Below are 20,467 nucleotides of genomic sequence, written 5' to 3' on the forward strand. Positions count from 1 at the left end.
TGGTAGTAGTAGCCATGGCTCGATATTCTACCTCTGCGCTCGAACGAGCAACTACCGTTTGCTTTCTACTTTTCCAAGTGACAATGTTTCCTCCCACAAAAGTACAAAACCCCGTAGTAGATTTCCTGTCTATAGGGCTCCTAGCCCAATCTGCATCGGTGTAGCCAACAAGTTATGTGTGACCATTATTTTTCATAAGAATTCTTTTCCCAGGTGTGGCCTTTAAATACCGTAGCAGATGATTTATTAGCTCCATATGCCCTCGAGTTGGTTTCTACATAAATTGACTTACATAACTAACAGTATATGCTATATCGGTTCTAGTGATAGTTGGATAAATTAACCGTCCGACAAGCCGCTGAAATTGCCTAACATAATGTAATTGAGTGTCGTCTGAAATGAACTTACTATTTTACTCTATAGGAGTGTTGGCCGGTCTAACTCCCAACTTCCCAATCTCCTTCAGCAAATCCATGACATATTTTCTCCGAGATAAAACTAATCCTTTGTGGGATCTCGCAACCTCAATACCCAAAAAATACATCAAGCTGCCAAGGTCTTTGATATAAAATTCCTTGCTCAAATGTCGCTTAAGTGCTTCGATTCTAGGTTGATTGATGCATGTAATCACAATATCATCAACATAAAAAAGCACTATAACTATACCTTTGTCATCAGCCTTGGTGAACATTAAAGAGTCTGCTGCCCCTCTTTTAAATCCAACCTTGATGAGCGCAGCACTCAATTTACCATACCAAGCTCTAGGTGATTGCTTGAGACCATATATGGCTTTCTTCAACCTTTCATCTTTATTCTACAAGGGGTAACGAGGAGGAAGATTCATATAAACCTCCTCCTCCAAATCTCCATAAAGAAATGCGTTCTTTACGTCCATTTGGAACAAGGGCCATCCACAATTAACAGCTATAGACAAAAGAACACAAACAATGTTCATTTTAACCACAGGTGCAAAGGTTTCTTTGTAATCTATACCATACGTTTGAGTGTATCCTTTTGCAACCAAACTCTCTTTATACTTTTTGACTAATCCATCACTATTGTATTTGATCTTATAGATCCATCGGCAACCAACTGTCTTCTTCCCTCTCGGTAGTTGTACCGGTTTCCAAGTATGATTTCAATCTAAAACCTGAAGTTCATCCTTCATTGCACCAACCTGCACGGCTTTTTCCCTTGCTTCCTCATAGTTGTAGGGTTCCTACTATTCTTCAATGGCAAATAAGAAACTAATTGTGAGAGATTTTGTCATAGCCAACAAATTCTTGAATAGGATGTTGAACTAAATAATAAGTAGTAAAATCTCGAAGAAGAGTTGAGGGTCTAGTGACACGAGATGTCCTTCGTAATGGGATTGCATATGCAGCCCTTTCATCCGCCAGCCCCTCGGTGGCAATTCCAGGTTTAGCTTCTGGAATAACGGCTAACTTAATCTCTTGGTATGAATTTTCTTGATCTGCAGATTCATGACCCAATGCATTTTGTTCTGTAGATTTGTGACCCAAAACACAGCTCCCATTGTTGACTTCGACACCCCCATTGCCGACTTCGACACCCCCATTGCCGACTTCCGCTTCACCAGTCCCATTAACATCCATAGGAATAGGAGCAAATTCATAGAAAAACTTCTTATAATAATCTGTGAACTCCTCTTGAATACGGCTCTTGTGAGGAAAAAACATATGAGTTTCATCAAATACAACATCCCGAGAAATATAGACACGCTCCGTACAAGGGTCATCATAATTGTACCCTTTCTTAACGTAAGAATAACTAACAAATACAAATTTCCTGGCACGAGGATCTAACTTTCCACCGGTTCGAGAGTGAACATGGAAGACACACCCAAAAATCCGTAGGTGAGATATATCAAATTTTCGCCCATACAACACTTCCATAGGAGTTATATACCCTAACACTCGACTAGGAAGTCTATTAACTAAATGACAGCTAGGAAGATCAACATCCGCCCAATAGGATTTAGGCAAATTTTCGGAGAATAACAAAGCACGGGTGACCTCTAGGAGGTGACGATTCTTCCTTTCAGCTATCCCATTCTGTTGGGGAGTACCCACACATGATGTATCGTGAGTAATACCCTTGCTTCGTAAAAAAGACTAAAATGTCTTATTAGTGTATTCAGTACCATTGTCGGTAAGAAGAATGTTCACGGAAGTATTAAACTGGTTAGTCAGCATATTGCAAAAATCATGGAAAACTATAAGTACTTCACTTTTGTACTTAAGAAGGTAAAGCCAGGTAGCTCGCGATTTAACATCAATAAAGGTAACAAAATACCGAAAACTCTCTCTAGAAACAATATGAGAATATCCCCACACATATGAATGTACCAAAGCAAACAATTTAGTTGATTTAGGCAAATGTTTAGGGAAAGGCAACCTATGCTACTTAGCAAAGTGACATGGACCACAACTACTAGAATCATGAGTCAAAGACATGTCTAAGGATTGCAACACCCAATTTGAAGGATGACCCATGCGCCAATGCCATAGACGAGAGGTATTCATAGCCCCCTTCTTAGCCATTAACGTTTTGCCATGCAAATCTAAGGTGTACAGCCCGTCTCGAAGTTGTCCTTCACCAATCATCCTCCCGGTACTGTGATCCTAAAACAACACTTTATGTGGAGTAAAAATGGTATTACAATTCTACTATTTAGTACATTTGCTCATAGATATTAAATTAGAAGATAATTCTGGAATCAATAAAGCCTTAGTTTTTTTTCAAAAGCACATTCAGTTGCCTAGTACCTTGGGTTGGCACTTGCATTCTGTTAGCCACTGTGATCGGTGGACATAAAGAACTAGCAGCAATATTAGATAGAATATGTGGGGAACTACACATGTGGTCTGTAGCACAAGAATCAACAATAAACTGATTTCTAGACTCAACAAAAGTGTACTAATATTGCTAGAGGTCTTGGCCAAATTTACGGATTCAATGTAAGAGGGACCCATACCATGTGTCTGAAGTAGCTGATGAACCTGCAATGTTAGGGGCTACAACTTGGATTGGAAGTCTGTGGTATTCCTTTGAATTGTTGTCTTAGTGTCCGGACGCTTGTCCTTATTTGGACGCAGGTGAGGATATAGAATCCAACATCGTTCCTTGGAATGCCCATCTCGATCACAATGAAAACAAATGGGTTTCTTTCCTTTCCCCTTGACAAACTGAGTACCAGGATCACTTTGCTTGGCATTAGAATTAACAATGTTTGCCGAGTGCTCCAATGAGCTTGCTGATGGTGCCACAATCAAGTTAGAATGCATAACTCTCCTCCTTGTTTCTTTACTCTGCATTATGGAAAAACGGTATTAAAGGGTGGCAATTGCGGACTCATAAGAATGTCACATTTGGTGTCTTCAAACTCAGGCCTTAGGCTCGCCAAGAGGTAAAAAAGGAAACAAGCAATCAGAAAAAGGAAGATAACCAGAAAAAAGGAAGGCACCCCAGAATTATAGGGATACAGCATTAACAAATCTCCTTTCTTAAGATAGGAGAGAAAATCACGCCAACTATTCTTGTAAAGGATTTGCTTGTGAGTTAATTCGGGCTCAACTTCCATGTTTGGATCATCAAGCTTGTTTGTGGTAAAATATTTTGCTATGATCCCCGAGTCCTCCACGTAGGTCACATGATCGAATCATGTACCATTTTAAGAATCCGCTACGTCCTAAATATCCTTTTATGTGAATAGAACAATTGATAATAGAAGAGCATAAATGAAAAGTACGAAAGTTCTATATACTATCCATCCGAGTCAATCTCCAAAATCTTCATTATACAGTTGGACTGCTCGGTAAGGGAAAATGAAAATCTCTCCTAATCCTTTCATTTCCTTTCTCTTGATCCATCTGGACAAGTGATTACTTTCTTCCCTCCCTAATCACTCCCTACAAGCCCATGGAAAATCTCCAGTACTTTCCAAATTCGCTTAGGATATATTTTGACATACTCCAATTATTATGATAGATCAAATTTTCAGCCATTCATCTTCTTCTTTGACCCACTAATTTTTCCTTTCACTCTCATCACAGGCAATGCTTCTACCTTTTTGTTAGTACCAATTGATAACAATGATTAATAGAGAGATCATTTGGTTACCCTTCTTCATCGTCATGGCATAGTGTTAAATAAATCAATCTGAGAGATCGAAAACTTCAAAGGAATTTTTTAATTCAATTGTTATGGAAATGGAATTTTCTAGTCCAAACAGAATCATGTTTCCTGCGCAGCTTAGGTGGAAGGCGAAGAAGGCCTCCTTTCGCCGGGGGCCCGAGGGGAGGGGGGGAGCCATTGGTGAGATACCACACTAGAAGAGCTAGATTTCTAAACTTGTGTCAGGACCTATAACGTTCCCGTTTTTATTTTCCTTCTTCTCGAATCCAAGGGGGACTTATCATATTTAGAATCTTCTATTTCTACTAATATTTCACGTGTTTCTATTTATGGTTCCTATGGAGCTACATTGCAATAAATCTTCTTTTTTATGCAGCATTGCTTCTATGATCTTAGGAGCACTGGCCGCCATGGCCCAAACGAAAGTCAAAAGACCTCCATCTCATCTATTTGCAGTTTCATGCGTTGGCCCTTTGGCTAAGTCACACAATTCAACTAATGAAAGAGCTAATCTTTCATTAGTTTTACAGGGAGCTTAACCAAAAAGAGAAGAGAAAAAAGCACCCATCAGTTACATTATAAGTTGATTAATAACATTCCTCTAAACTCATTAACTTTGCCAGAATCCAAATTCAAAGCAACATTATGAAGGACTCGAAACCCTCAAGCCCTAATCTGCAAAAAGAAAAGGCCCAAGGCAGGTTCTGGCTTGATTCGGGTTGGCCCAACCATCAATACTTTGCCATGTAATGCATGAAAATGCAATCTCGATCTCACTTTTGAGGGCGAAATTACCAAAAAAAAAAAAAATCCTAAATTTGCTGTAATTGTGCTAATTCGGTCCTAAACTTTTATTTTTACCGATTCAATCCTAAACCTTTTATAATTGTGTCATTTCGGTCCATTCAACGAGTTTTGACCCGTTGAAGCTAACGTGGACGCCCGTCGGCCGACGACATAATATTATAATAATTATTTATTTTCTTTTTCTTTTCGTTTTCTTCTTCCTTTTCCCTCTTGTACATCTAGCCGGTTGCAAAATCTCGGTGACGGACTAGAGACGATCGCTAGTGAGGCCGAGCCTCACTGGATCGCCGACCTCACTCGACCATGGCGAGGATCGACCTTGCTGTCGCCTACTTCGGCGACCCGTTGGAGGTAGAAGAGGGCATGGGAAGGGGAAAAAAAAAGGAAATTTTCAAAAATATATTTAAAAAATGTTGAAATATTGTGTTGCCAATCGGCTAAAATTCGTCGGATTGACTGAAATGCCATGATTGCAAAAGGTTTATGAATGAATCGGCAAACAAAAGTTTAGGACTGAATTGACGCAATTATAATAGATTAAAACTTTTTTGGTAATTTTCTCCACTTTTGAGAGGACTGAGAGCTAAGTTTGTGGGGATTGGGTTGGATGCAATGAGGAACGTACGGATAATAATGCAATTCGTTTGTTGTGTGAGGGTGAAAATGGATGGCACGTGGAATATGTACGATCCAACATAGCTGAGGAACACTTTGATGGAGACTGGCATTGGACGTCATTCTTGTTTTCTCTTCGGTTCTTTTTTTTTACTGGAAAATATTTTCTATTGACCACTCATTTTTCGCCCCCAAACAACATAAATTGGAGAAAATATTTTCTGAAAAAATATTTTCCGTGAAATAAACGGAGCCTAAGTTTCAAGCTCGATGATCTGCCTCTTCCATGTTAGATCGCAGCATGGTTAATCTCTAGTGTTGGAACTAGTAACAAAGTTATTATAAGTCCAAGTCATGTCTGCCAAACCTGGTGATTACTAACGGGTTAGTGAATTTTCTTCGCTGTCTCTTCTTTAGTAACTGAGGAGTTTGTATAACAGGGAACTAACTCGCGCGTGACCACAATTTTTAGCTGATGCTTAGATAGAGATAGGAGGGAGTGATGAAGGTGTGGAAAGTGATCAAGAAGCTGTCGTGGGTTGTATGAATTGAGAGAGAATGAGCAGAGTTTGTCAGATAACGCGGCGGAAGAGAAAGAGGACAAAAGAGAGAGTTGTTTTGATTCATGTATGAATTGGTGAGCAACACGGTTGCTCGCGGGCCTGATAGAACCTGCTGGGTCTTTGTTGGGTTTAGTTTGGTTCCTTTCTGCTTAAGAGCCACAGTAGAGTCATTTATTTACCTTAATCAAGAAAATAGCGCTCGGTGGTTCAGTTAGGGAGGCGCAAAAAGGGCCAAAATACCCATGCTTTGTCATTGAAATTACCCCAAGCACGAACCTCGCTCTCCCCTCGTCTGCCCGCGGACCGCGCGCTCCTGCGCCGCCACTCAAACCATCCCGCCAATTTGCCTCCGCCCACGGTTGTTTCCCTTCTTGCCCGGATGGTCGCCCTCCCCTTATGTCTATGCCTCCCTGTCCGCGAAAACAATTGGCCGGGACCACGGAGGAAGGGGAAGGGCAGGGGAAGGGGAAATGGCAGATTGGTAAAATCAAGAAAATGTGAGAAGGAAAGAAATGAAAGAAAGAGTGCGATCCCATTAGGTTGTCCGAATTGCGATGTGTTGATGTATCGAGGGGTGACTTTAGGATATACAGTTATTCCATAATCGTAAGGCCCGATCTTTTCTCTATAAAGATTTTTGCATATAACATGTTTGGCGTAGGAACTGAAGTCACTTATTCAAACCCTAAACAATTACGAGCAAGCTGCTCTAGGTCAAAGGCGCAAGTTCAAGGATTAGATTAAACTGATTCATGAGACTTATCGGGAACTTTCCCTATGTGCTCCTAGATTTAAAAAGAACAAAGTTTCAGAGAATTTCAAGCTCATGAACTGAATGTCATGTGGTTGAATCTCTCCAACGGCGTGCAAACTGTTCATAAAACTTGCATGATGTTTCACAACCTCTAGATAGTAACACATCTACGAATGTATCCTTGTCTTACCAAATATAACAACATCAACAACAATAATATTGAGGGTCAAGAGATCAAGGGGCGACGAATCTACGGGTTCCTCCTTTTAGGTCCACCATTGGTCCCGCACAACGCAATGTATTATGCGTGGAAGGAAGGTCAATCATCGATCGATCAATCGATCGTGCGAGAGGATTCGTTGTGCGTTGGATTCTTGCTTAGATGCTTCTAAACTGTGTAAGGAGGTTTTACCAATTTGATAGGATCTTTCCTTTTTCTGACTAACTTAAGTTCAAGTCAAAACCAAAGTAATTTAAAATCAAGCTAACCTTCATGCAATTGAAAACCGAAAAAAATTACCAAAACAGTCCTATTTTCTTTTTCTTTTGTCAATCAAGTCTGAAACCTTTTGCATTTATGTCAATTCAATCCATTTGGCTGGTCGGCACAAATGTGGTGCTACCGGCTCTAACGTGGCCAATCTTTAATAATATCTCAATAGAATTTTAAATTCCTAATATTTTTTTGAATTTTTTTTATCTTTTTTTTGTTCTTCATTCTTTTTTTTTTTGTGGATGGCGAATTGTGTTGCGAGGGTCGCCAGAGCTCGCTAGCCATTGGGCGAGGGCTTTGCGGCCCCCGACCAACCTCACTAGGCCTCATCCGGATCTAAGGCGAGGGTAACCTCGTCCACGCTTCGTGAGAATTTTGTGAGGTGCGGCTGTAGGCAAGGCTATCCTTGTCGGCCATGGCCTCGCCGGCCTCAGCAGAGGCCACCTTCATCGGGTCGGCAAGGCCATAGCGAGGCTTCCCTCATCGGCGGCCGCCATGGTCTCGCGCACCTTGGGAGAGACCGGTTGGGGGTTGGGAAGCGCTCGCCGAAGCTTGCCTGCCATAGTGGTAGTAGGAAATAAAAACAAAAGAAAGAAAAAAAAAGGATAAAATAAAATTTTAATATTAAAAAAATATCCACGTTAGCGTCGGTTGGCAAAATGAACTGAATTGACATAAATGCAAAAGGCTTAGGACTCAACCGACAAAAAAAGTTTAGGACTGGTACAATTCCAATAGATTTAGGACTTTTTTTGGTAATTTTCCTTTCAAAACTGCGATACCACCCAGTACAAAGATAAAACATGACAAAATCAACATACCCAAAATCAGCAGGCCAATACACGAAAGCCAGCCAATTTATTATGCCCACTATATATTATGCACAAGAAAATGACCTAGTTCACTCTGAGGGACGCAAAAAATTCATGCACATAGTAACCTAACCAAAAAACGAAATGTTATTACCATCAGATATGGATTACCATTAGATTGCATGATTCTTCTTTGGTCTTTGTCACGACTTTACTATAGATGAATCACCGAGCCAGACACAAATGGTTACTCGTTAATGAGATGGCACCGTTGCCTAGCATGGAAACTCATATCAATCCTAGCTTGGGGTTTTAATTAAGCATATTTAAACAGGCGATTCAATTCGTCTAGAAGTAGGCACTAATCTATTATGAGCCGATTAGACATCCAAGTAAAATGTGAGGTGAACATTTCACTTCTGCGAATCGGAGATTTTATGGATACGGGGACTTGGTTATGTTAGATTAATCTAACGCTTTTTCGCTATCTTTTCTCTTTATTTCAAAAATATTTTATAAGCAGCCTGGTTTGATTTTTATCTCAAGCCACTAGCATGCGAGATGTGATCATGTAAGTGCACAAATAATTAATTTAGCACTCAATAATTAAAGCTATAAACAAATTGTTGGAAAAGAACCTCCTCCCATTACACACATCAAATGGAAGCTTTATCATCACTCCATGCACCAAGTGTTATGCAAAATATTAACTAATTATCAAACAATGCATGCATGCCCTAAACATGATTTCTAAATGTCTATTCATTCTTTATTTTTGGGGTTTTCTTTTTATTAGCACGGATACAATTGAATCTAAATTCTGTGAATATACGAATTTTAATTTAACATGCATGAAATTTTACAACTAATCCTATTCCTAATGCATGACCTAAGTGACCAATTACACATCACATGCAACTTGATCTTTGTTTGTATTTCTCTTTACAAAATTCGTAAACAAGAAATTATGCTACACCCATGTTGGGTCGCAGCATGATTAATTTCAACCGTTGGAACAGAAACGGAGTTACTAATGTCCAATTCATGCCTGCAAAATCAGAATACTGTTTAGTTCTCTGACAGAATGTGCCAATGACTTGGTAAGATTTTCTTCGCTCTCTCTTCTTCCCAACTTACGAGCTGTACATCAGTGTGTGACTGCAATTTTTAACTCCAAAACAAAAGCACTGAAGCAAGAACCAATGGAACCCTGGATATCTCGTGCTGTAGACAATAGTGCCGCGGCTCTGTGTCGCAGAACAAACTCATGGGCGAAAATTTGGAATATGGTACTAAAGTTCTTCGGCGCCGGAGGATTATCTATTTAACTCGCGCTCCGGTTCAGCATCTCATTGTGCTGGAGGTACGACATCTGCCTCTGCAACCTGATTTGCTCGTAGAATTTGGCTATAAACTCTTCTGCTCTGGAGTCGATCTCCCGCTCTTCCTCCTCGCGTTCGATCCTCCCGTAGTCTCTGTCGTCGTAAGAGCACTCTTCCTCATCTCCGTTTTCGAGGGAGAAGCTCTTTCTAGTGCTGTCATATCCATGACAAACCCTATTGCCGTCCTCGTCGTCGAACTCCATATCGAAGTCGACTGTAGGGTTGATGCACGGGAGCATGAACCGCATCGACCCAGGGCGGTGCATCTTCACGTGGACAACTGGCGTCTTCTCGAATGAGAGCTCCCGTTCACGGTGCCAGGTGTGGCTGCTGCGAGGGGTTGCCGTATGGCCAATGGTCTTGAGGAACTTGGGCGCGAGAAGGCGGAGCTGCAGGTGCTTGAACGCCCCGCCTCGCCTCGCCCAGAGCAACGCGAGGTGCAGGAGGTTCCACGCCCGGCGAGAGACGCTGGACTCTTTTGCCTTGGGCATTTTCCGGGGTTTCCCTCTGTTGATACTTAGATAGAGATATGAGTGAGGTGATGAAGGTGTGCAAAGTGATCAAAAAGCTGTTGTGGGTTGTATGATCTGAGAAGATGAGCAGAGTTCAGAGAGTTTATATACTGGATGGGAAACTTTGTACGATAACGCGGCGTTAGAGAGAGAGAGAGAGAGAGTTGTTTGATGTGTGAACTGGTGAGCAACATGGTTGTACGCGGACTTGATAGATCTGCTGGATCTTTCGTTGTGTTTAGTTTAGTTCCTTTCTGCTTAAAAGCCGCAATAGAGTCATTTTATTTATGTTAATCAAGAAAATAGCGTTTAGTGATTCAGTTAGGAGGCGCAAAGAGACCAAAAAATCCCTGCTTTGTCAAGGAACTTAACCCAAGCCCCTCGCTTAGTCATAAACCGCCAACGTTCAAAAACTGCATGAAAATTGCTCTGGATCGGGGCTATATGCATAGGCCGAATCTTGGATTGAAACCAATTCACTGGACTTGTCGGGAGTGCTCGATGGACTTTTGAGTAAACGAGCCATAGCACTGATGTTCCTAGATTATTAGAAGAAAAAGGTTTCAGTTAATTTCCGGCTAATGAGCGAAAGGACATATTTTCGAAGGAAAATGCTTTCTTGACTGATCTTGTCGAGACGGTACAACACACCAACATCGCGTGATATGAGTAAAGCACTCATTGATTAGGAGATCGCGTGATCAGAAATAACCGACAGTACCGATTGATGGGGCTTATACAGCGTTCCGTGTTCCTTGGATCGTCGGACTTCTGCTCTAGCATCCTTGTGTTGCCAAAAGTATGTAGTAGTAATCTAGGGCATCAATTGGACCAAAAAAAAAAAAAAAAATCTAGGGCATCAATCGACCAAGGGGCGACGACTTCGACCGATTCCTTCGTTTGGGTCGACCTCTGGTTCCGGGCGACAGAACAAAAGTTGAGGAATTCACCTAAAGTAAACGCTTGCTAGTTGTCAAAATACTCTTTTTTGATAGGGCGATTAGGAATTATTTTAAGCGAGAGGGTGGCTTGGCTGTGCGTTTGGATTGTTGCATGGATTCTTCTAAACCGTGTGAGGAGTTTCACCTATTGGTAGGATGTTTCCTTTTGCTTGCTTATTTAACTTGAAGTCAAAAACCTAAGTACCTAAAGCATAAGCTATCTTCATGCAGCTGAAAACCGCGGTGCCATCCAGCCCAAAGATGAAACGTGACAAAATTGACAACCCCAATAGTGGAGAAACACACGAAAGCCAGCCAATATGTTACGCACAGACAATGACTTTTAGTTCAATTCTGAGGGACCTCTATTTTTTTCATGCGCATTGTTTTGTGTCAGAGAAGTCTCAACTCCAAAAATGGGTGCGGTGTGAAACGGTTGATGTATCCAAACTAGCTCGTAATTCATTGATTTAAGCTTTTAAATTAATGTGGGTGTAATTGAATATGTTGACGGTCAAATCCACATTTACTCAAAAGCTTAAGCTAATAAGTTATAGGCTTACATGTATATATTAACTACTCTATACCACCTAGATTCTCCGATGTGAGATTTTTTTTTAACACAATTCACTCACACGTGCATCCAAATAGTTAGCTCATAACTCACTAGCTTAAATTTTTGAGTGAATTTGAATCCAATTTGATATGTTGACAGACTCGGACTTTGACTCCCTCTTAGTGATCTTCCCGGATGAAGGTATTGGATTTCTGCTGCGCCTTCCCAGCAGGCCCAACACACATAGTAACCATCCAAAAAAAAAAAAAAATCCATGCACATGGAATGAGAATGTCCCCATATGTACCTCAATGCCTCCGCTAGAAGGAGTAGAAAGATCAATGTTTAAGACAATAGCGCATTCGCATATGCACCTTCACGTAATTTTCTGTAAACTTTACATTTTGAAAACCGAAATGATATTGGTTTTACTCTAACACTACATGCAATCATGTTCGAAAAAAGAATTTTCTGACGCCAATTTGCTAGCTGTTCGTCGCCCTTAAATCGTTAACCTAATTCACACGTAAGAAGAAGATGCCTGACTTGTCAAGCTTTCATGCCAACCGATGACTTATTGGCCTTTGTTTGGATGTTTTGCAAGCCCGCCCGTAATATAGTTCAAGCTCAAGAATTGTTTCTTTCTCTCCCTTTAAAGATTTTCCTGTTTGCCTGATCTGTGTACGCCAGAAATGCTCCGGGAAATCGTCCAAAATGTCATCTAATATTACATTCTTGTCAATTTAGTCATACATCTTTTTATTTTTTGTCAATTGAGTCCTCCACATTTGCACATTTTACCAATTGAGTCCATTCGACCAATTTTGATCGGAAATAGGCGACGTTGACGTCGGCCGTCCTATGTGACATAGCTGGCACTAACACGGACAATTTTTAATATATTTTTTGAAGTTCTTATTTTGTTGTTTTCTTTCTCCTTTTCTTTTTCTTTTCTTTCCATTTTTTTTCTTTTTCTGTTCAATGATTTGGTGGCACTGAATGAGGGCCGGCGACCTCTATTGCCCTCTTTGTGGTCCCTTGTCGATCGTAGCCCTCGCCCAAGGGCTGGCGGGGGTCATCGGCCTTTTGGTCCAAAGAGGGAAAAAAATAGAAGGAAAAGAAAAATAAAAAAATAAAAAAATATTACAAATTGTTTAACAAATGTCTACCTCAATGCTAGTCGTGCCACATAGGAAGACTACCGTCAACGTCGGTGATTTTCGATCAAAATTGGTCGGATGAACTCAATTAGCAAAAAATGAAAAGATTTAGGACTAAGCTGGCAAGTATGTAATAAGTATATGACATTTTAGACAATTTCCCGGAGAATTTCTGGTGTGCACAGATGAGGCAAACAAGGGACAAATCTTTAAGGGGACAGAAAGAAACACTTCTTGAGCTTGAACTTTATAGAGGCTGGCCTGCAAAACATCCAAACAAAATCCAATAAGGCATAGGTTGGCATGAAAGTTTGGCAAAATTGTTGATAAAAATATTGACAAAATTAAAAGGTTTAGGATTGAACTAGCAAAAGTATAATAAGTTTAGGACTTTTTGAATAATTTTCCCGAAATTTTCTTATTTGCACTCTTGGAGTAAGATCCAAAATGCACCAATCCCATGCGTGGGAGTGCGCCCTTCTGAGGAAGTGGATCAATCAAAGTGCGTGCAAAGTAGCACGAAGTCCTGAACCATGATTGTAGAAAAATCAAAAAGCAAACCCTTCTTTTTATCACGTGAAGTGAAATTGAAGTAACAACAAAAACAACAGGGGAAATGGAACAAATAAAGATATCATGATTGGAAGTGATATTGCCAACCATTAAGATTCCGATAAAATTACACAAACATGGTCTCACGCAAAGTTTAATTCAATGGAGAGACTTAATAAGCACAATTCAAAGGAAATTAATACATACTTGAAAGTAATTACACAAATGTAAACCGAACTGAAGTTTGACTCGACTGAACAGCTTAGTAAGCACAATTCCTCTAAAAAGATGACGAACCAAACGTATCCAAAACTATGTCGGAGTTTAACTCAACGACAAAGCCTAAATACGTCTCAATAATACCCCGGAGTATGATTTGACGAAGAGACTAAATAAATACAACTCAAAGGAAATCGATACATGAGAACTTGAAAGTAATTACACAAACATAAACCGAACTAGAGTTTGATTTGACGGGACGGCTTGCAAGCACAATATTGAATGTGAATCGAATAAAAAATCGTTTGAATTTTGATTTTATTTTTATTTTTTCTTTATTTCCGATTGCAGCAATAACGACAATTACTTATTACTTGGGATATCAACCACCTCCATCACCACCACCACCTACCACCATAGCTTCTCCTTCCTCTCTCTCTGCTCTACGCTTTCGAAGGCTTTCCTCAACCTTGAAGCTCTTGCATCGACCGTTGAATCTATTACCGTACTGCATATTCCTCCTCCTTCCCCTCCCATGGCGTCCTCTCCCAAGATCTGACACTCTCGCCCACTCTATGTTCGACCCATTTCTCTTGCCCTAGATATCGCTTTCTTGTCTCCCCGAAAGGGTAGCAAATGAAGGAAACTCAAGCTCTCCCTCGAGTTCGACAGCGCCTGTCCCTACGTCCCCCAGACCCTCGATGACCCCACTCCTTTCCCTCTCTCCACCTCCGCCGCCAAGTTCTCCGACGCTGCCTCGCTCTCCCTGGCTGACCACTCCCTCATCGAGGGCTCACAACGCCAGATCTGGCCAGCAAGGGGTTGTGACCCCTCGCGTACAACCAGCGATGGCTTCGCCACCCTCAACTGTGGCTGGTGGCTTTGTCAGCCCTTTATCCCAAAAAAGGAAAAAAAGGAAAAGGAAAATAAATAAATAAATAAATAAGGTTATGTTGGAGATTTTTAGTGCGATTTAGTTAACCAAACTGAAAAAACTAAACTGGAAAAGAAGAATGGTTATTTTTCAATTATCTGAATAAAAAATTGAACCTAATCGAAACACACGAAATTTCAGTTCATTTCCGATTTTCCAATTCGGTTTGGAGACCCCTACCATCACATACTTATGACTACAACTAATCACTTAATCAGTTGGTTTGAGGAATGGTACTCCAAATTTAAGAGTTACAAACATGGATCTTTTTGGGGAAATTACATAAAATGGCCTTAAGTTTTGATGGTAATGCTATTTTACCCTTGAAATATCGACTGTTACACCACCCTCGAACTTTCATTATGTTATAGCCGTTAACATCTATCCATTTTCTATTGACAAGCACGATGTGAATGACTTTTCAAATGTACCGATGAGATATATATGTCGAGAAAGACACAATGCTCAATTATAGTGAACACACTCTTTTATCAAGACTCTCCACAATATCTTGGAATTACACCGATGTAGAACAGTTAGCAAATGCGTATATCGAAACGTTTGAGCGTCGTAAAAGCGGACACTATATCAAATCAAAGAAGATTGCGAGATCTTAGAAGATTTAAACTAGCTACGTTGATTTTGGCAATCAAACAAAATTACGAGATTTTAGAAGATTGCGAGATCGTCATAAGAGCATTGTTCAATTGATTATTGCGAGATCGGAGATTTCATACTCATTTTGAAGACTTTTCCTGTTATCAATATCTTTTAATTCTATTATTTGATTTGAGCATTTGTTTGTTTCCTAAAGGGTGACCTCTTTATAAATAGACGCCTAAGTCATTGTTAAGATCATCCTTATCATTCAGAATAACCTTTTTATCTTTTGAAATTGTTTTCCAATTATCTCTTCCTCTGTGTCAACCATGGGTAAACATTTCAATGGATTTCGTGTTGGGTCTTCCCCGAACCCAACGAGGTATGGATTCTATTTTTGTGGTGGTAGACATGTTCACAAAGATGGCACACTTCATTCCTTGCAAAAAGACTTCTGATGCTTCTCAAGTAGCGAGCTTATTCTTTCATGAAGTAGTCCGCTTACATGGTGTGCCCAAGACAATCACCTCCGATCGTGACACCAAGTTCCTTAGTCACTTTTGGAGGGCTTTGTAGCGCTTATTAGGGATGGATTTACAGTATAGCAGCTCCTTCCATCCCCGGATCGACAATCAAACCGAAGTTGTCAACCGTACTATGGCGGATATCATTCGGTGCCTCTGTAATGACATGCCAAAGCAATAGACCGATATCTTGCTCATGCTCGCTTTGCCTTCAATAACACCGTCAATCGTTCCATGGGTAAATCCCCATTTGAAATCATCTATGGGAGAACTCCACAACATACACTAGACCTTGTGCCTTTGCCCAAAGTGCTAGGATATAGTATTGCGGCTAAGAATTTAGCAATAAAGTTTCAGGAGATACAAGAGGGTGAGAAGCAACAGCTGGAGGCTTCCACCGCTATCTACAAAGTTGCTGCGGATAAACATCGCCGTCTCAAAGTATTTGCTAAGGGTGATGAAGTAATGGTCTACCTTCGCAAAGAACGATTTCCTGTCGGTACATATAACAAGTTGAAGCACAAAAAACTTGGCCCTTGCCGAATTGTAAAAAAGATTAATGACAATGCCTATGTTGTTGATCTTCTCGGTAATCTTGACATCTCTTCGACATTCAATGTAGCAGATCTGTTCGAGTATCATTCTCCAAATACTCCCCTTTATCTTGATAATAACTCAAGGTCGAGTTCTTTTGAAGTAGAGGAGACTGATGTAGAATAGTTAGTGAATGCGCATATCGAAACGTTTGAGTGTCGTGAAAGCGAACACTATATCAAATCAAAGAAGATTGCGAGATCTCGGAAGATTCAAGCTGGGTACGTTCATTTTGGCAATCAAAGAAGATTGCGAGATTGTCGTAAGAGCGTCGCTCCCTTGATTATTGCGAGATCAAAGATTTCGGACTCGTTTTGATGACTTTCTCCATTATCAATATCTTTTAATTATGTTATTTGATTTGAGTATTTATTTGTTTCCTAAAAGGCGACCTCTTTATAAATATGCGCCTAAGTCATTGTTAAGATCATCATTATCATTCAGAATAACCTTGTATCTTTTGGAATTGTTTTTCAATTATCTCTTCCTCTGTGTCATACACACTATTACTTATGGAGACAAGAAAATTGCTAAAAAAGTCCTAAATCTATTACAATTGTGTAAATTTAGTCTTAAATTATTTTTTTACCAATTGAGTCATAAACCTTTTACGTTGATACCAATTCAATTTCGAAAATTACCGACGTAGCCAATTTAAATAATATTTATTTTTCTTTTATTTCCTTCTTTCTTCTTCCTTTAGACAGCCGCCGAGATTCGACGACCAACCAGAGGTGAGGGTCAACGAGGTCGGCCTTGCTGGCCACCGGCGAGGCTCAAACTCACCCAGCGATGACGAGGTCGAGCCTCACCAAGAGATGGCGAGGTCGAGGAATAGTGTGTCCTATCTTACCACAAGAGCAATTTAGATGGTTAAAGAAGTAGTGTGTCCTAAATAAGTCTAGACTTATGGAGAAGAGAGGTGGTGCGGCGTTTTCTTCATTATTACCGTAAGAAATGAATGTATATAGCAGGATTCTTCTACAAACCATTCGAGCTACTAAATACCACCAACGTCTCAAACTTTAATAGGGTATACTCTAGATCCAAGTGAGATGCATTTAGGCTTTTTTTTTTTGTCGGAACATTTAGGCTTTGTTCGTTTGGCGTAAAATGAGGCGTTTTTGAAAAACATTTTTCGGACGTCATTTTCGAGGTAAATGACAATATTTTCGATATTCGATTGAAACTTGAAAATAAACTAGAGAATATTTTCTGTCGTATGGTAAGAAAAATCGAATTTGATTTTCCTCCGTGCACTATTTTTAATAAATTTTTTATACAATTTATTATTTTATTATTTTTATTTTCCCTTCTTCTTTGGCCTGTCTCTTCATCGGCGAGCTCGAAGAGTCGCCTTGCCCGACCGGGCAAGGCTCTAGCTCGCCGGTCACGAGTGAAGTCGTTGCTCGCCTATGGCCGGTCGTCGGCCGTCACCGTGGCTAGCGATCGACAGAGAAAGAAAGAAAAGAAAAGAAATACAAATTATAAAAAATATAAATTAGAAAATAAAAAGAAAGAAAATCAAATAAAAAAATTAAAAAGAAAAGGGATGTGAAAGAGTGGAGGGGAAACGACTATTGAAGATGTTTTTTTCAAGAGCGAAAAATGTTTTCCTTAACTCATTTATTTTCCGTGAACCGAACACCGTAAAATTCGGAAAATATTTTCTTGGAAGTTGCTTTTCGCGAAACGAACGGAACCGATTCCAGAGATTTCATATATGACACAAACTTAACCAACTTTGCACAAAAATGTGTCTTTCTTCATTTTTAGATGAGAAAAATGGGTGAAGTTTAGACTTTTATATTCTATTCCGCATTTTAAGTGTCATTACTAATCACTTTACATTTTTTGGCAATGTAGTGGCACAAGAGCAGCAATAATTTCGTACGAGGTCTCAAAATTCGTCCGCCCAATTGTAAGGGGGCTCGAAAAAATCTTCCTGGAACCTAACTGATTCAAAAAGTCGTTTGTAATTTTTAATTTGTTATCAGCAAATACATTAATTTATAGATAGATAATATGACTACAAAAATAATATAGTGTGCTTTAGCATAAGAACAACTTAATAAAGTAATGCAAAATAAATAAAAACGGCCCGAGAGTTTTGTTCCTCTAGGCTTCGGCAACCCAGTCCATCACCGTCTTATGGCCGGGCATGGTCACCCTCGCCGGGCCCTAGCGAGTGTAGTTCTCCGTTCTCGAGTTCTAGTTGCTAAAATTAATGAGCGATACAAGTAGAAGTGCTTGTCGCATACTGTACCTCTTTGAGGGCTTGTCGTGCTCATTCATATTGAGCTGATCGATTGATCAAGTATGACGAATATATGAGATTTGTCTTTAGGTGCCTTTGCACTGTATTTGGGGACTCGTAAATACTCATCGGGGTAATCAATATTTTCATAGCCAAACGAAGAGTTTTGTGTGGATAGATTTTGATATTGAAGTTTTTAAGACCAAGTTAACATAATTACGATTAACCTACGGCGCTTACAAATGTTCGGAAGCGTCAAGTACATACAGAATATTCTCGCTAAAAAGCCGTTGATGGTTTGCTAAATATATCTTGGCAAAAGTTCAAATGGAGGTCACTGCGTATATATAGCCGACACTTTGACAAGTTCCAGCCTCTCTTGGATCTCTCCCTTCTCTTTGCAAGGAGAGACCCAAAAGAACCATAAGAACGCCCTCCTTTCTCCTCCCAAATTGGAGTTCACAAATATCTCGCGTCACCGCCTCCCCCGCCACCGCTAAATGCCCATCGAGCCCGACATGAACCCGCCCCTCACCGACTCGCAAGCCCCGGAGGGGAAGAAAAAGCCCGGAGGGATGAACATCTTCCGGGCGGCGTGGCTTAGGCGACACCGCTGCCCTGAGAAGAAGGCTTGCGGGTCTATAGACGGCGACCCATCTTCCAATGCGGCGTTGAACAAGGTCGTGGGTTCGATGCGCCCTTTGCACCTCCAGAGCCACCGATCGCCGCAGCACACCCGCGTGCTTGGCTCCTTGGCCCTGCCCTCGTCGAACGAGCAATACGAGGACGTGCTCTCATCGCCCGTGTCCACGTCGTGCAAGATGACTTGCTTGTCCTCTCCATCTTCCGCTTCCGAAGAGGGTATGAGCCGGTTCGCGTCCGCGCCGAACCTCGTGGATCTCGACTGCGACAGCGAAGATGGCGATCCTGACCACAATGTTGAGGAAGGCGACAAGACGATCGATGCCAAGGCTGAGCAATTCATTGCTCAATTCTACGAGCAAATGCGTACCCAAAATTACAATCGCAAAGTTAAGATGTCTAGTTGTCAATGAATCCGTTGCACAAATTTTTGGTTCTTGGTGACCTAATTTGGCATATAGCTTATGAAGAATTTTTTATCCTAGAGAAATTTGGAATTTAGTTCCTTGGTATTTATTTCGCGTATTGTAACACACCTCTGTTGGCAAGGCCTATAAGGTGTGCTAGTAATATGCATCGAGTAATTCGAGAGTATTATCTTCGATTGTTTCTCTTTTCCTTGGCCAGATGAGTATTTTTAATTAGAGCTCACGTTTTTATTGGGATAGAAGTATCTACCAAACAAGGGTGCCGCCATTACTTTTATGGCATCTTTTTATGCTTGGAAACTCGTAACTCAAATGAAGAAAAATATTCGTTTAACGGAAAATTTCAAACAAGGGCTCGAAATGCTCTTATTTTTTCAAATAAGGGTTTAAAGCGTACTTTATTTCAAATAAGGGCATGAAATGAAATAGCATGTTCAAATAAGAGTTTGAAGTGGCCATAGAATCTCAAAAAAGGACCTAGTGTAAAAGGTATTTCCGTCATTTTCTCTTTTTGATTTTTTGACTTTTTTTCTTAATTTTCCTTTTTCTATTTTTTAAATTAAAAAAGAAATTGAAAAAAAAAAAAGAACAAACACACTTGGGAGGAGCCTGTATGTGTACTTTTTTTTAAATTCTTAAAATAGCAGAAAAAGAAAAGACAAAAAAAAGAATTTTTTTTTAAAAAGTGAAATGACAAAAATGCCCTTGAGACTAGATCCTTTTTTTAGAGTTCATCGTCACTTCATGCCCTTATTTGACACAAAGTTCACTTCGAAGTTTTATTTAAGAAAATGAGGGCATTTCGGGTCATTATTTGAAATAAAGTTCAGTTTGGGCTATTATTTGAGGAAATTAAGGCACTTCATGCCTTTATTTAAATTTTTTCCTTCTTTAATGAATGAAAAAGTTCATTTTGACCGAAAATATAAAATAAAATAAGGGTGAGTATCCACCACCATGATGA

The 20,467-nt window shown here is 40.2% G+C and overlaps 2 protein-coding genes across 2 annotated transcripts; one reads left to right on the plus strand and one right to left on the minus strand.

The window, feature by feature from the left end:
* Positions 1 to 9,526: 9,526 nt before the first annotated feature.
* LOC115750178 lies at positions 9,527 to 10,075 on the minus strand. The gene has a single exon (XM_030687362.1). It carries the CDS (start codon positions 10,073 to 10,075, stop codon positions 9,527 to 9,529), a length of 549 nt encoding a protein of 182 aa, XP_030543222.1.
* Positions 10,076 to 18,699: 8,624 nt separating this feature from the next.
* LOC115750177 lies at positions 18,700 to 19,603 on the plus strand. The gene has a single exon (XM_030687361.2). The coding sequence runs from the start codon at positions 18,934 to 18,936 to the stop codon at positions 19,486 to 19,488; it is 555 nt and encodes a 184-aa protein (XP_030543221.1). The 5' UTR covers positions 18,700 to 18,933; the 3' UTR covers positions 19,489 to 19,603.
* The last annotated feature ends 864 nt before the right edge of the window (positions 19,604 to 20,467 follow it).

The sequence above is a fragment of the Rhodamnia argentea genome, chromosome 1, assembly GCF_020921035.1.
Source record: "Rhodamnia argentea isolate NSW1041297 chromosome 1, ASM2092103v1, whole genome shotgun sequence".
Lineage (NCBI taxonomy): Eukaryota > Viridiplantae > Streptophyta > Magnoliopsida > Myrtales > Myrtaceae > Rhodamnia > Rhodamnia argentea.

Excerpts from the sequence above, each read along its gene's own strand:
- LOC115750178 (XM_030687362.1), bottom strand. The coding sequence starts at position 10,075 with ATGCCCAAGGCAAAAGAGTCCAGCGTCTCTCGCCGGGCGTGGAACCTC.
- LOC115750177 (XM_030687361.2), top strand. The coding sequence starts at position 18,934 with ATGCCCATCGAGCCCGACATGAACCCGCCCCTCACCGACTCGCAAGCC.